The sequence below is a fragment of the Pezoporus wallicus genome, unplaced genomic scaffold (assembly GCF_028554395.1).
Source record: "Pezoporus wallicus isolate ANWC-B61680 ecotype Strahan unplaced genomic scaffold, APGP_CSIRO_Pwel_v1 contig_3365, whole genome shotgun sequence".
NCBI classification, from domain to species: Eukaryota; Metazoa; Chordata; class Aves; order Psittaciformes; family Psittacidae; genus Pezoporus; species Pezoporus wallicus.
This window is the reverse complement of record NW_026640883.1, coordinates 1,717,286-1,733,132: the sequence shown is the minus strand read 5'-3', so window position 1 is coordinate 1,733,132 and position 15,847 is coordinate 1,717,286. Positions and strand designations below refer to the sequence as shown.

The 15,847-nt window shown below is 46.0% G+C and overlaps 1 protein-coding gene across 5 annotated transcripts in view; it reads left to right on the top strand.

The window, feature by feature from the left end:
- Positions 1-15,847, top strand: part of SH3PXD2A (SH3 and PX domains 2A) — a 252,489-nt gene that overhangs the window by 164,214 nt on the left and 72,428 nt on the right. For 4 of the 5 annotated variants that reach the window (XM_057421098.1, XM_057421099.1, XM_057421097.1 and 1 more), the window contains one exon: positions 3,186-3,214. In XM_057421098.1, the coding sequence (XP_057277081.1) occupies positions 3,186-3,214 (29 nt within the window). Of the gene's footprint in view, positions 1-2,941; positions 3,215-15,847 lie in introns of those variants that run through there. The other variant, XM_057421100.1, reaches the window with a different exon arrangement.

Here is a 15,847-nt window from a genome sequence, read left to right as displayed (position 1 = left end):
GCCATATTCTGATACAAAAAAAGAGGCTAGAAATACACTATTTTTGTGAAAGGCATGTGTCAGTATGGAGTGATCCTGGCTAATGAAGAAGGAACTTGCCAGAGCTATTTTCAGATCTGCTGGTTTCACTGCTATTCTTGCAGCTATGGCTAGAAGGGAAATTAGGATGGTGGTATCTGTTCTCATACAGAAATAGGAGAATAATGGAAATATATGTGTGTTTATAAAGATAGAGAGGTAAAAAGACGAAAAGCTGAAGAGAAAATAATCTTCTCTGGGTAGCTGCAGATGTGACATTCGTCATGCCTTTCCTTGGAAAGGTTGTTCTTCTGCAAGGCGAGGTTTCTTGTCTGATTTAAGGTCTAGCAGTGTGCCAGCTGCAAGCTGTACTGAAGGAGAAGATTGGAGTTTCTACTTGGAAGTTGTTACAGTTATGAGACACCATTAAATAATTTCCTTAATTGTTTTGGAGACATAATCAGATACTTCAGCCTCACAATAATGCTCCTCTGAAAATAGTGAGGCCGAGAGGTATTCATCTTATAGATCGTCACTTGGGAAAGGGAAAAGACATCAATGAATCTTGCAGATGCAGAATAATAGGACTTAAAAATAAACATGGAGTCAGGCAGGGCTCCTTGCTGGAAGCTATTGCAAAGCAGCAGCACAGGTTTTCTTTATTAGCAGAAAAGAGGAGAAGAATATGTATAGAGAGAGCACTTTACTTAGGCAGAGAGATAATTTCCTGTACCTTCTTTGCTTTCTATTTCAGCAGTAATTTTTTTTCCCATCCTCGCTGGGAGGAGCAAGTTTTGACTTTCAGAGTTTCACTGGGGAGATGAGGATTTTATTTCAAGCTCCGTTTTATTTGATACTGCTTTGTCCTGATTTTATAAGTGAAATGTGGGTGTACAAAAAAGTGACAAGGCAGGGAGTACATGGGGTACATGGACTTCAGGAGCTCCAAAATCAAAACCTGATAAAGCTTGGCTTTAACCCTTACAGCAAGAATAAATGAAAAGATGAAAACTTGCCCAGTAGCTTGATTGGTTTCTTCATTTCTTTTCTGAGCAACCCTCATGACTTTGGGGGCAGTGACGATTCACATATATATTTTGTAATAATAATTTCATTTCTTCTGTAAGGATGATCATGTGCTTAAGACTAAGAACATAACCAGAAGTTGTAGGTTCAACTGCCTTCAGGAGCCTGAATACATTCTGTATCCTCTGATGATGCTAATTACCCTTCAGATCTCAAAGAGACATTACTGAGAGCTACTTGCTACTTCATCCTCTTGTAGCTGACCCTAATTTACTCAGCTGTGCACTTTGCAGTGACAGTAAGGGGCTTTTTCCCTCTTCAGACTAACCTCAAGGTTGGTTTTCACCATGCACAAGCCATGAGAGAAGCAGTGATGGGGTTTGCTGGGCAGAGCTCCTGGCTCACATGAACAGTTACTGCCTGTGTTGGCACCCTGCTTGCCATTGACCAGAAAGTTGGGACTGGCAGGAGGTATTGAAATGATCATCAAGCATGTGTACAATGGAGACACTAGGCCAAAGCAAGTTATATGTGGGGATCTCAGCAGGGTTCCACCTTCTTACCATTTAGCGCTGGGACAGGGCAGGACCAAACACAGACATTCGCGTGCCAAGAGAGCTGTATTGACAGCAGCCACAAAGCTCCAAGCTGGCGTGGGAGCGGAGCCGGGGCGGAGGACTACGTTTTGGGGATTGTGCCTTCCCTGGCTCATTCTGAGGGATCTCTGTTTTGGGCACCATATAGCAGGCATTATATGAAATCACTTGTGTAGAAAAAGCAGCCTATTCATGAGCAGTAGCATCCTCATATCAAATGCAACTGCAGACGTGGCTGAGAAAACAACTATTTAATTGAATAAGAAATGACACTGGAAAATCCAAAGAGGGTGCAAAAACTTCCCCCAGTTTGTTTGGAAGCAAATCCTAGACATGTAAGGCATGAATCCAAGCATGGGATCCAAGGAAAGTGCTGGGAAAAACAGAATTTATGGGTGGACATACCTCTGCCCTTAAGACATGTTGCTTCCTTAGATGATTCCCCAAACTCCTGAAATAAAATACATAGTTTAGGATAATCCTTCTCTGGTTCCTCTGGAGTACACAGCATGCTGCAATGGACAAAACCTCACTTCTAAGAGCCTGTCCCCCCCCTCCAAATTTAGAAGCTGCTGCCTGCCCCTGCAGTAGGATTCCTCAAATACAGCCTGCCTCTAGAGCAGTTCATTAGGTGGTATTCCCAACATTAATGCCTCCGGGTACAGTGTGTGGCTGTGCCCCAGGCACTGTGCCCACGCAGCAGTGCTGTCTGCTCAATCTGTCATTGCCCAGGCTCCTGCCTGTGCAGACCGTTTCAGAGCTGAGTCTCAGAGGCTGAGAAAGTGCTGGGAAGAAGCACAGCCATAGTGAAGCATTTCTGTCCTCAGCTCTGCTTATCCAAGACCAGCTCCCGCAGCTCCCTTCTGTAATTTCTTCCCAGTTCTGTAGCAGCTGTCTGAGCTCTCAGCTGTTCTGCCACGAGCAAAGGTGCCAGCACCCTTTAATAACTATAGAAAAGTACGGGTTCATTCCCCATCCTGGAAGAAAGAAGAAGGACAAAGTTTGGGGTTTGGTGGTGTTTTTCCTTGCAGAAGACAAACGCTTGTCAGAGATAACGAGGAGAGGTTCCGAGGTTATTCACAAATTAATCAGCCTCTGAAAGGAGACCACTGCATGCAGTGCCAGTAGCAAGCCTGTAGCAGCCGCACCCCTGCATCAAGCAGTTAATATTCCCTTTCCTCTCCGGGGGAATGTCAGGGGTTAATTCAGTAGCTGTGCATTTAATAGCTCAATTTAAAGGGGAAAAAATGACACCCTTCTCCCCTGCCTTGCTGGTTGTGGATGGTTTGCTCTGTCTCGTTGATCACATGCTCCCCGAGCCCCTGGTGCTGCAGAAGCCCCAGCTGCTGCTGATGATGAGCCGGTGCTGCTCAGGATCCGTCCTGGTCCCTGCCTGTCAATGCCTTGCAGTCCCGACCTCCTCTTTAAAGGAGGGAGTGCACAGGATGAGCTCTTGAGCATATGGGTGGAAATCTGGGAGGCACCCATTCTGTCACCACCGTTTCCAGCTCTAACCATGTCTATTTGTTGTTGTCTTTTTTTCAGGGACTATGGATCTTCAAAGAGAAAATCAGGTAAGATACCAGGCTTTCTGGCTCTCTATGTACTGCATGATTACAGAGAGGAGCTTCCCGTGTGCCCCCTTCACCCTTCATCCCACCCCCTCTTCAACACCTCTCCCCTTAAACCTTCCCTTTACCTTCTGTGACATTAAATGTGTAGCAGTTTAACTTTTTGTTGCTGAAGCCTGCTAGAGACAGGCATCAGCTCTTTGCACTGGAGAGGAGAAGAAACCCACCACGTATAGTATTACAGTTAAAATGACTGCTCTCCTCTGAATGTGTTTATACAGCTCCTTCTTCAGTCTGAGATGATAATTATGTTAAATTTCTCTCTCATTTTTTTCATAAGTCTTTCTTTACCTGAGCGAACAGTCAAAATGCAGCCTGAGAGCTGGGATTCTTTTCCAGAGGGGAAGGGAATGCTTTTCTGTTCTCCTTGGAATCTTTTACCTTTGCTTTTCCAAAAGGATCTGATATAGCTTCTGATGCAAAATGCTTTCAATGCCTGTGTCTGGGTTTGGGCTGCTTCAAAAGCTGTAGCTCAGTGTTTTGTTTTTAAACTCCCGGATTCAAATGTCCCATAAAACCCTAATCTGAAACTACATAAATCCAACTTTTCCCCTCCCCTTGTAGCTCTTGGTGATTTTTACAGATGTGTTTTCAGTAGGGACATGTAATTATGGGCCTCTGGGTTTGGCTGTGCTGCACTGGATTTGTCAGGGCTTTCTCTCTTTTTTTTTTTTTTTCCTTTTATTCTTTTTTTTTTTTCCCCAAGCAGCATTGAGCACCTGCAACTCTCATTGACTTTGTTTGGAGTCTTGGGTGCTCCCAGTTGTACTCAGGGCATCCAAAGAGAGGCCTTGCAAACCCCTAGCAACTTGTGGAAAACTCTGGCCTGTGTACAGGGGAGAGGAGGGGTTTTCTTTCTTCTTGCTTTTTAAGATGATGAAGAAACACTGCAATGGCTTAATCTTTGGGAAGGAAAGAAGATGAACATAACATACTGGTCTCCAATGAATGTCACTGCCTAGATTGATCTGTTGGTTAATTATGAGAGCTTTTAAGCTGCAGCTCTCTAATAAGCTAAGTGATGTACTAAAGCAAAGCTGTTGTTTCAGCCTGTTGTCCTGTACATCAAATGGATATTGCCTTTGCAGGCCAATATTTTAGGTATCCTTTCCCTGAGGTTTGTTGTGGTAATGAAGAGGCAAGTGTGGTACTAGGTGCTGGCCCAATGTGCTAAACTATGGTATGCTTCATTCTCTTAATCTCATACAAAGATTATCTGGATTGCACTTCTAGGATCTCCTAAATGTAATATTACAAGTGTAGTGTTTGTTCATGGTGGCCTGTGACTTATACTGGCAGCGGCACTTTCTCTAGAGGAGCAGGCCATAAAGGTGAAGTGACCCTGTAGAAGGCAGAACTGAGTGTGGGAGCTCCTGATGCAGTGACACATCCTGAGCACCAGGGGTTTTGGGCCATGTAAAGACCTTTGAAAAACAGCACTGAAGTCTCTGGGGCAACCTGATTTAGCAGTGACCTAGAACAGCACTAGGAAACCAGGAGAGCTTTGGGCTCAGTGCACCAGTTGACATGCACAGGAGTTGCAATAATCTGAGATGAGAGGATTGCTTTGGGAGTGTAAGGAAACTGCTGCTCCTCCATTCTTGTGGCTCTGGAGGGAAGTTGGAGCTGATCTGCTATGGCATTAGGGGAAGAGGGATTGAGTCAGTGTAGCTGAGATGCCATTTTTGGATGCTGCCCTGCTGGGTTCTTTTTGGCCTCCTGCCCAAGCGATGTGTTCCTCCACCCCTGTGAGGGATGGAGGCTCAAGTCAGGCTCCCTCCATTGACTGTCCCACCTCCACATGCTGCAAGGTCTCTTTCTGGGACCGTTTCCTCTTCTCCACTTCTAGGTGCTTGGCCCCTTGCACAGCTACAGCTTGGAAACAGTGAGATTTAGGGATGCTCTTTCTTCATTTAGCTGGCATGAAGAGGAATGTGAAGCAGCTCTCTGACCAAACGAGCTGCACAAAAGGACTCTGTTCCCAGCCATCCTCTTGCCTGATTTTAGAGCAGAGGAGGAATGCTTCCTTCTGTTCAGAGCTGGATATTGTGGGAGTGCTCACACAATGAGTGAAGGAATATGCCAAGGGAGTTGGTAGTTGCAGCCTCTAACAAAGACCAGCTTTATGACACTCAGACAAGTGATGGGGTAAATAAGCACAAATTTCCAGGGTGTGCTGTGAGAGCCTTTTAAGGTAACGGCTTCAAAATGTAGTTTCCTCTAGCTGCAGACACTACTCTGTCTCTTTAACCAAGAGACAAATAGGCACTTTAAAATGCAACCATCTCCCAGCAAATCAGGCCTGTGAACACATCTTCTGCCTTGCCCAAAGATGTGCTGGGAGGAGGCTCTGGGGCATAAGCACAGCTGTCCCACACAGTCCAGCAGGAATCCCACAGCTGCCGTGTCTCAGGCATGTGCAGGCACAACATGAGCATGGCCTGTTGCAGAAACATTTGGGGAATGCCTCTGACAGCCAATGTCACCTCTAGCCTGACCTCTGCCTTGCCAGCATGCATGACTAGCTAGTCCTGTGCTCGCTCCTTAGAGCAGAGACAATTAATCCAAGTTCAGAGTTTAATAGGAGTTATGGAAACATTTACTGCTGCAGCTGATACTGGTTGTAAACATTTGAGACCTTCTGAACCGAATGCAATAGCATGGCATGTCCTTAACTAAACAGAAGGGAGTCTAGCACTGCTCTGGGGTACCTCTACATGCCAGCCCTGAGCCTGGCTTCCTCTTGTGCAAAGAGCTGTGTAAACACACAGCCCTTTACTTGGATATGATCTAATTATAAATGATTTGACCTGCAGTCAGTTCACAGACCTGGAGCTTCTCTGAAGCAACTGAGGCTCTGTGTAGGCATGGATGTTTGCTGTGGCCTGAGCTGCCACATGTGCTGTTTGTTACTCTGGATTTGTGGGCTTTTACTTGACATGCTGCAGAGCTGCCTCAGAAAGCTGCCTTTATGTTACCAGGCAATTGCCGCTTTATGACCATCTGTTAATGCGGAAGAGACCTCAGTACAACTGTGAGGAGTGGTTACCATGGGCATATTCTGTGCACTCACAACAAATGGTCTCATCTAGGTCTCTCCAAAGACCCTCTGTAGCAAAAAAGGGAAGGAATTGCTTTCCGGACTCCAATTTGTCAATCGCATTAACTGAATGAACAGCAACTCATTTGTCACTCAAAAAAGGCACCGCTACCATCATTGTGTGGTTTTCTCTGCTCAAATCGAAATAAGGGTAGAATTGCTGCAAGTCTAGTAATGGATATTTGCATGGAACATTACAAACCACAAATTAGGTTAATCCACTCCACAAACCCTACCAGCTACCATCTGTGCCTGGTGAACTAATTAACCCTTGAGACATCTGCTAATCCTGATGCGGCTTGTAGAACCAGTTGGGGTATGTATCTTCCCAGAGATGTCCCCTGTGTGTTGCTCCCCTCTCCCTACCCCTGTGGGCTAGAGCAAGTTTCAGACTCCTGGAGTAAGATGATCTTGCCTTCTGCCCTTGCTGAGAATCTTTCCTGGCTGGTTTCATGCCAAGGTTGTTAACACATTCCCCAGTCATGAAGCTGAAGGAAGCATCAGGGACCTGGTGTTCAGTGGCAGTAGGGAGCCTTGCAGCTTTTCCACACTTGAGTCTCAGTGCTCCTCAATTACTGAGAGTGTTCTCCTTGCCAACAGTAGGGGTTAGATGCAACAGAAGAGATGCTGCTTTGCCTTTGCTTTCAAAGCTAAGGCATGGTTCTCTGCCACCTGCCTTTTAGGCAGCCATGCCCTTATGCTTACCGCTTTCAGTGTGCACTAGCAGGAGCACTGCTAGCCACCCCCTTCTGAAATCCTAACAAAAATCCCCATTGCTTGCTCACTCCCGCTGCTCTGACTGCCCTACTTGCTGCTGGGGGCACAGCTGGCTTCAAGCTGCTGCTTAGTGGCTTTCTCTGTCAGTTTATTGCTATGTGGTAGGATGCTCCTCCAAATGGGAGGGAATAACTTTAAAGTTCATGGCTCCATCAGCACTGCAGTGTCTCTTTCTCAGCTGACCAGAGAAGTACATCAAGCTGGCTGTACTTTGGCTGAGTCTGCCAGCTGAAGTCTATATAAATAGCCCCTGTAATTGAGCGCTTAGAATATTAACTTAACAGTTTGGTCCAAGCCAGTGTTGCCTCAATGAGGATGCTGATGAGGCTTGGCTTCCTCAGCAGAGGGAACTGTACTTCAGCTTAGTTCCCATGTCCAATTTTTGGACTAGTAGAATATGGCAGCACCCAGACAACAATCTCTGCTTCCTTTCCCTCCTGTAATCTAAAACTAGGAAGGATGTCTTTGCTGGCAAGTAAATAATTAAAACTTCAGAGTCCGTTGGAAGCTACTTCTCGGACTTTTTACAGAAACATCTGTAATGCTCTCTTTTTCCCTCAGAAGGGAAATCAAGTAGAGTTGAGAGAGTTGCAACAGTGACAGAAGTGAGAAACAAGCAGATCACTATAACATCAAGGGCCCTCCTGGGTGCTCACTTGTGGGATTGCTTCCATGGGTTTATGGGTAGAACTGATGACAAGAATCGTTTCTTTAGCCTGATTCTTCCTTACTAGGGAAACCTTCTTCACACACAGAGGATGTGTGCTGTCAGCTTCAGGGAGATGTCTTAATTGTAATTTCTTTATCTGGGATATGGCTTTTTCCTGCTTCCTTTGTAATTACAAAGGGAAGTGCCTTACCTCTTTAGCTTTTTCTATCTTTGCAGCTGAGCTGTGCTTATCACTTCAGAGCTGAACCCTTCTGGTTCTGTCATGCTACATATGTCCAGTGTACATTTACAGCTCCATGGCATGTGATTGGTTTTGGTTCTGGGTTTGGTTTTGTGTTGTGGTTTTGTTTTTTTTTTTTTCAATAAATATACTTTATTTTCTGAACTTCAGCTTGAGCTGCCTCCTTTGAGGCAATATGGAGAAATGGCATGTGCTAGAGGGACCAGCAAGGCTGTGTGGCTGGAGCTGTCTCTGCCTGTTGCAGGGCTCAGATGCCCACCCTAGGGACAAAGCTTTGTTGGTGAAACTGAGTGTGGAACTTCATAGGTCTGCAGCAGCCATTTAGCTACACATGGGTACAGGGAGAGGATAGAACATACGGCCTCCAACCTTGGCAGATATTTAATGGTATTTGTGGGAGATGGCTGTAGTGGAGGAAGAAGGAAGGACAGATGTCTGCAAGTGATGCACAGTGCTGCCTTTCCTTTGCCTTAAGGTTGTAGTAGTGTTGGTGGGATGCCATCTGGAATGGTTGATGCTCTTCTAATATTAGAAGAGCTGTGAATGCAACCGCAAGCATGCTGCGGGCATGCCTTAACTTACTCAGTTGACTGTTAAATCTGTCTCAATTTTCTCCTCTCGGCCAGAGGAAGTCTGAACCTTTTCAGTGGGTTCTCAAAGGGGCCAAATTTAAGAGCGTGTTACTGAAGATGTTGAAAATACCAACTAACATGGTGAATCCCAGCATGAAACAATGCATGGTGGTGACTGCAGCAGATGTCATGTGGCTACCCACATTGAATGCATGAGTAGTGAAGTAGGCAGTTGGTTATTGCTTAATGAATCTGAGCCCAGGTGATAGCAGCAAAGCTAGAATGTGTTTTTAAACTCCAATATTAGTTTGAGTCATTCTGCCATTGTGGTGTTTGTCTCTGAAGTCTGCTTCCCTGTCCTTCATCCAAAGGGAAAGCTTCAGCTTGGAAGGTTAATCTTTGGGTTTTTAAGGTGGTGAATGTGGATCTAAGTTTGTGGAAGCCCATGGCAAGGCCCCAGGAACATCTTAAACCACGTAGCTTGGGCTTGATGACTTAATCCTTGTAAGAAATCTGTGGTACGACATGATCCCTGCAGACTGAGGCATGTGCTCTTGTTTGCATCCTGATGAATCACACGTGCGTGCTGTGTTCCTTTCATTGTTTTCCACAAGTAGTGCAGAAAGAGCAATGGTGGACTGGCTCCTTGGTGCCATTTGGCCTGTTGATGAGGATGGTTGGACGAGGTACTTTGCCAGCCGCTATTTTGTAACGTCACAAGCATGTACTGACAGGATTGCCCTTCATCAGAAATCAGGATCTGTTCCCCACCATGCGATTAACCTTGGCTGTATCTACTAATTACTGCATGGAATTCAAAAACAGCAGATTCTGGCAGAACATTTTGGTTCTCACATAGCTTCTTTTTTTTTTTTTTAAGCAAGAGGTTAAAAGATTTAGTAATAAAAGAAGGATAGAGCAGGCAGAAGCATAGCAACCAAGGACTAAACAAACCTTAGCATATAATTACTGGGGATGTACATCTTGGGTCTGGTTCTGGAAGGAGTCAGTAGTTAATAATCTCAGGGTGAATCCTCAGCTCAGTCCTTGATGGATCTTCCTCTTCTCATGATGGAGAATAAATCTTTCTCAACTCGCTAAACTTCCTCAATTTGCTGAACTCCAAAATCTATTCATTTTACTGGCATTTGCCTGATGCAGCAATTCCCAAAACAGCCATTTTCTTTCCTGAGGTTTTAAAAAGCCTGCAAGTGTCTCTATTCTAAATCCTTCATATAATTGAAGGAACATCCAATCTGTTGGCTTTTTTCCAAAGCAGGGCTAATGTGCTGTGCTAGGTGCACTTGCACAGAGTGATATATTTGAGGAAGAGCGTCAGCTAAGTCAGGCAGACTTCATTCCTTGCAGCATCTCTGTGTGTGTATGTGACCCAGTTCTGCATCTTCAGTCAAGATGTGAATCTGTCCACTCCAATCCCACACTGCAAATCCAGCCTGTGATAGTCTGGCAGGAGGAAACTGATCTCACACTTCTCCTTGTGCACCGTATTTTTGAAGTCACTGCTTAAACCAAAATGTTTTGGACTTCTGCCTGAGACTACTGGAAAGAAGAGAAGATAGGAGACATTTTTCTGCACCGCTTCATTTTTCTGCTGACATGTGGTCCTTAGATGTATAGGAACCCTGTCATCTTCTGGGTGGCCCATATGCTGGGGTGGGAGGAAGACTGGATAAGAGAGGGAAGAATTGTATGTGTGTTGTGTGGGTTGTTTGTTTTGCTCCTTGGCTTTTAAGCTGAAGTGAGGGGACAGGGTACAGGATTAGGGAAAGGAATGTGTTTGTTCTCTTTGCCGTTCCCAGTTCAGTGTCAATGCTGCACAAAGCCCCGTGTCGGGGGAGAGGGCAGGGAGGCTGGATGGGCAGGGAAGGACTGCAAGTATGAGGTGTGGCTTGAGCACAGCTATGGCAGAACAGCACACACCCTTGTGAATGTCTCAGCCTTCAGCTGAGCACCAAGAAAACACTTGGTACCTTGGGGGATGTAGTGGCATTTCTCGTGCTTTTAGGAGTTGTGTATTCTCCATCTGCTCTTCTTCTGCCTTCCTCCTCTGTCTGTTAGTGACAGATGGTATTACCACTGCCTGCGTGGGTTTTCCTCTTGCACAGAGAACTGTGTGGTGATGGATTTTGATTTTGGCATGTTAGATAAGGCAGGTGAGAAATGCACTTGGGCACTGGAGTGGAGGATGATGATCCTCAGCCGTTGCAGGAATCTCTGCACAGCACAGACGGGTCTGGCTGAGAGGAGCATACCTCTTACCTGTGTGTCTTAGATAACTTAGTCTCAGGCTAGTGAGCACCTGAAACCTTAATGTCTCTTGTGAGAAGGAAACCTAGATGGCAAAGTGTGTGTCCTCGGGTTGAGAGCACTCACCCTCTAAAATAGCACTCCTGAAGTGGCTCCAGCTTTGTGCATGATTTTATAGTTGTCACACTCTGGCTGTGCCTGGGCTGTGTGACAAGCAAAATCCTCTCCAGTCTGCTCTGGATGGAGTGGCTTATCTAACCAGAGACGGCTGGAAACATTACTTATAAAGGTGTACAGCAGGAGTTGTGTATGCGTCGATTGGCCAGCTTAATCCGCTGCCAATTAAAACAGGCTGCCTGGACATGCCGATCCTGTAGTACGCTCTCTGTGCTTGGCAGCATGATTTCTTCACAGTTGGAATTTGACTCTAGCTCTTTCTTTTCTTTGAGCTGTGCATGAATCCTAGTGTGCCTATGTACCTGTGACTTTCCAAGTGTAATGGCTGGGGCTTCTCTGTCCTTGGCAGCGCCAGAGGCACTTTTTTTCCTTTGGAGGGGTGATGCTCTAAGTTTGTACAGCTGTAGATGTGGATTAGCGTTCAGATATTCTAGGCACTTCCCAGCAAAACTGGGAACTGCTACAATATTGTATGTGCAGGGGCTGTACCACAGTGATCATGTGGGAAGCAGTCCTTGCTTGCCATGTGGAAAGAGTTAATGTGTGCTATGGCTGCCAGAACAAAAGCTAAACAATCCTGGATACTTCTGGGTCTGTGAATAGGATTAGGATGGTCTTTTGCAGGAGTAAACAGAGTAGGAAACTGGGACTAACTTTTCTTTACATTAGTACTTTTAGAAGGGATGAAGGACTGTATGAGGCTGTGGAAATGCAGCTGTTGAGCATGTCACTGTGCAGTTTGTCAGGCATACGATCCTCTTTCCTCACTGCCCCATCCTGACTCAGGAAAGGGCTCTCTGGTTGTGGATTTCTCCCTGCAGGAGTGAGTTATCCAGATGATGAATTTCTGAGGCATGCTCGAGTCACGTGAAAGCCAGATGTGAACATTTTCCAAGCAGTGTGTGTGGGTCTAGCGTACGCCAGGCTACGTGGCAAGTGGAAGTGGTCTGAGATTGGTCTGCAGCCTTGTGCTGGGGAGGCAAGGAGTCCTGGCAGCCCCCAGAGCAGCCTCATTTGCCAAGGAGAGGAAGGTCCTCGTTGGGATCCTCACTGTGGCTCAGCACATCTGCCCCCACCTCCTGCATAAATGCAGCGCCTCTTCCTGAGCACAGGTCTTGCACAGGCTGTTCATGATGGGCTGGATGTGGTGAATAGGACTAAAATTAAAGCCCTTATTTAATGGCTGCTGCTAATCCTCTTACTCCTGCACTTTAGCTGGATTTGCATGTTTGATAATCTACTACTCAAATGTTTTTTTCAAGATGTAGCCCTTCAGGATGCCATCTCTTGAACAGATGGCATGGGGAGTGGAGGTGTTCTGCATCAAGTATATGGAAGAGGAGATAGATACATCTGCAAGGATGAGAGGTTTACTTTAAAACACAGTCTCCTGGGGGGGGGGGGGGGGCAGGAAATGAATATATCTGTTTTCCTTCGAGAACTACCTTAAAACACTTGCTTTAAATATGATGCATCGGCATCCTACAGACATTAAGAGCAAGGAAAGCTTATTTAAGCTACTCTGGTTGGGAGCAGCGGTGGCTGCTACTTTCCCAGCAATTTCAATAGCAAATAAACCTGTTGTTGTGGTACCTAAGAAGTGTAGTGACTGACCAGGCCTGCACTGGGCACAAATGTTGTTATTGTTTTGATCTCTCTGGAGCCTGGAGGGAGAAACATCAATGGCTCGGTTCAACAGCGTGCCTTGAGCAGTAATGCTTGAAATAGATCAAAACACTCACAACCTTTCTGTGCCATCCTCCCATTTCTCTGGCTATCTGTTTTTCTCTGCCTAATTGAATGAATTAATTGTGTGAGCCAGGAAAGTGTGAAAATGGTTCCAGTTCAGATAAATGCTCATCTGCATTTTCACTTTTTCTAAGCTTTTTTTACATCCACACTGTAGAGCTACATGCACACTCTGTATCAGAGTAATTCTCTGATAGAAGCTTTTCTGTTCATGGGGGAGGTGAGCAACACCAAGTATTTCCCTCTCTTTTCCCTAGTCCAGGACTATTGCCTTCCCATTTAACCGAAGTGCCAATCCCCAGATGAATGGGAAGGAGCTAGAGGAGAGTAACCTCGAGACACGCTGACAAAGGATGGTCAGTGGCTCTGGGGTTGAAGGCTTTGGAAATGGTTCACAGGGATATGGGGAAACACTGACCATGGTGCTCTCTGTGCATGGGAGCAGAAACAGGCCTCACAGTTTTGGAGTTCTTCATGGATCTTCCTGCTTTTGAGTGCATGGTTTGCCATCCTCACCTTGTCAGGGGGAAGAGGTTGCTCCTCTGCTTGTCTGAAGAGAGCAGAAGGGAAGTGATAAGGGGAGAACTGGAGACAAAATCCCAAGAGGAATCTCTGGAGGAGTCAGAAGAAGGATTGAGTAGACTGAGCCTGGCCCCTGGGGGTTCTTTATCTTCTCTAAGCAGTAAGGTGTCTCCCCTGAGCACCTAGGGCAACAACATGGCACTTCATTTATAGCAGCTTTTTGGCAGGCTTGGCCTTCAAAATCTAGACTGAAATAAAGGCTTAATTTCTATTTTCTGTTCTGCCATATGTGACAAACATTAGTGACCAAGGCTCTAGGCCAGTTCTAAGAAATTAATACTTCTGAGGAACAGCTTAGTCAGCCTGCTCTTGCTGACTTATCAAATAACACTGTTGGGATGAGAACACCACCATTCTTCTCTTAATGCCTTTTATTTGAGCAGTGTTGAGTAAAAGCAGTATTTACTTCCCCCAGCTCCAGCCAGTTACTGGACCACCAGTGAAGTTCTCTGGGGTGGAACACTGACCTCCCAGGAAGCCAGTATAGTTTCAGTCTAAGGTTGTACTGCTTAGTCTCTTTCCACCCTTCCAATAAAGACAGGAAGGGTTTATGTCTGGGAAATGAATCTGCAAAATGCTCAGCTGCACTCACCACTGTGGTCCTTGAATAACTGAGCCACTACTACCTCCTCATGGACAGGACTAATGACCTAGAGAACTGATCACTGTTGGAAAGGGGCAGTCTCTTTCAGATATTAGCATTTCATCATGGCCACCTGTTCTTATCATCCTTTTCTCAGTATTTTAAGGTGCACCTTAATAGCTGCTGGGGGAATTTCAGTATTTCCAAGTGATGTTTAAGACAGGGCTTTATAAGAACCAAAGTGTTTGATTGGTTAAATGGACCTAGGACTGTTTTCTTCTGTGAAAGGCAACTTCCATAGGACAGGTCATGCCTGTATAGTTGAACTGCTTTTACCATCCAAAGCAAGGTAGCCACATCCAGATCACTTGTGGGGACTTGTCTTTGGCCCATATTAACTTCTCTGCTATGCACAGAAATCATTTGTGGCAAGGGCTACATGGCCAGAATGACAACCACGCTAAGACTCATAAGCAGTATGATCCAACTCTGGGTAATTACTAGAGGAGTATTGTCGTGAAATATGTAGTTTAGCAGGCTAGACAGCTATACAGACACTAGGTATAAAAAAAGTTTATTATAAAGGACCCCGATAGCCCCTGTTAGGTGCAAGCTCTGAATGTTTAGGAAGGTGTTCCTTTTGGCCTTTACAGCAGTAATACATAATGGACTCAACACTGAGCTGAGCATTTTAAGCACTGTTACTGACAAAAAGAAACCTGCATCAGCAGCTACTGCTAAAATGCCTATGGAGGAGTTTCTCTGCACCTGCTGGGCCAGGGACCCAGCTGGAAGTGCCGTACTGATGTGAACCATGAATGCGGCATCTCCTGGATTTCGGTAGCCCTGTGCTCATGTATTGACTCCGGACTGACTCTAGGTTTTGTAGCTTTTCCTTGAAGCTCGCTTTTGTTCTGACTGCACACAAGACAAATAGTCTGCTGCTAAAATGAGATGAATGGAGCTGTATTGCCAGCGTAAAGTGTTAGTCCCCAGCAGTCTGGCGCCTATCCTCTTGCCAGTGGTGGGAGGAGCAGCAAAACAACCGCTTTCACTGGCAGCAGAAAAGATTCTGGTGAAATCTAAAATACTCCATTTCATGTGTTTCTATCACCACAGCAACCAGCTTAATTATGTCTTTAAAGCCTTTCCACCCCCCCCAACATCTTCCTTTGCTTCCCCACCTGAGGAGCCCATCTGGGGTTGCCCACCTCTGTGGTGGCAGCTGGGATGGGATGGGGCTCAGTGGCCGTTTCTAGCAACACGCCTGCTCTGTTGCTATTTCTGTGCAGCGCAGCTCCAAAGGGAGCCTCCTCTGTGCTCTTCACAACCGCCTCAGCCCTGCGGCTTAGCTGGAATTTATGGACCTGTGTTTCTTTTGAGCTTTTAAAAATAATTCTGATCAGAGGGGTTTGTTCTGGCTCCAGCTGAAGCTGACAGCAAGGGCTGTAGAGGCTGGTGTTAGGAGCAGAACTGGGATGCTGTTGCCTTAGGAGTGGCTTTCTTTGAGCAGGCAACTTTAATTTCCCTTCCAAATACTGAGATTTACCCACCCACCTCCAAGTCATCTGAGACCAGCCGGTGCTTGGCCATGCTGCAACAGGGGAGAGGAGAGGCAGGAAGCGAGGGTTTGTTCATTTACCGTTACCAATCCCATTGGAAACCAGCTCCAAGCCCCATGCAGAATTCCAGTAAAACTCTGTCCTAAAGGGGAAGCCAGGGGCTGTTCAAAGCTTGTGTTCAGTTGGCTCGGGCACAGTGTGCTTCTGGGGCCTTTGACCTCCTCCCCGTACCCTGGCTCCCTTCGCGGCTCTTCATTTGAGCTCCCTGTGAAGTGGAATCCATCACTAATGTATG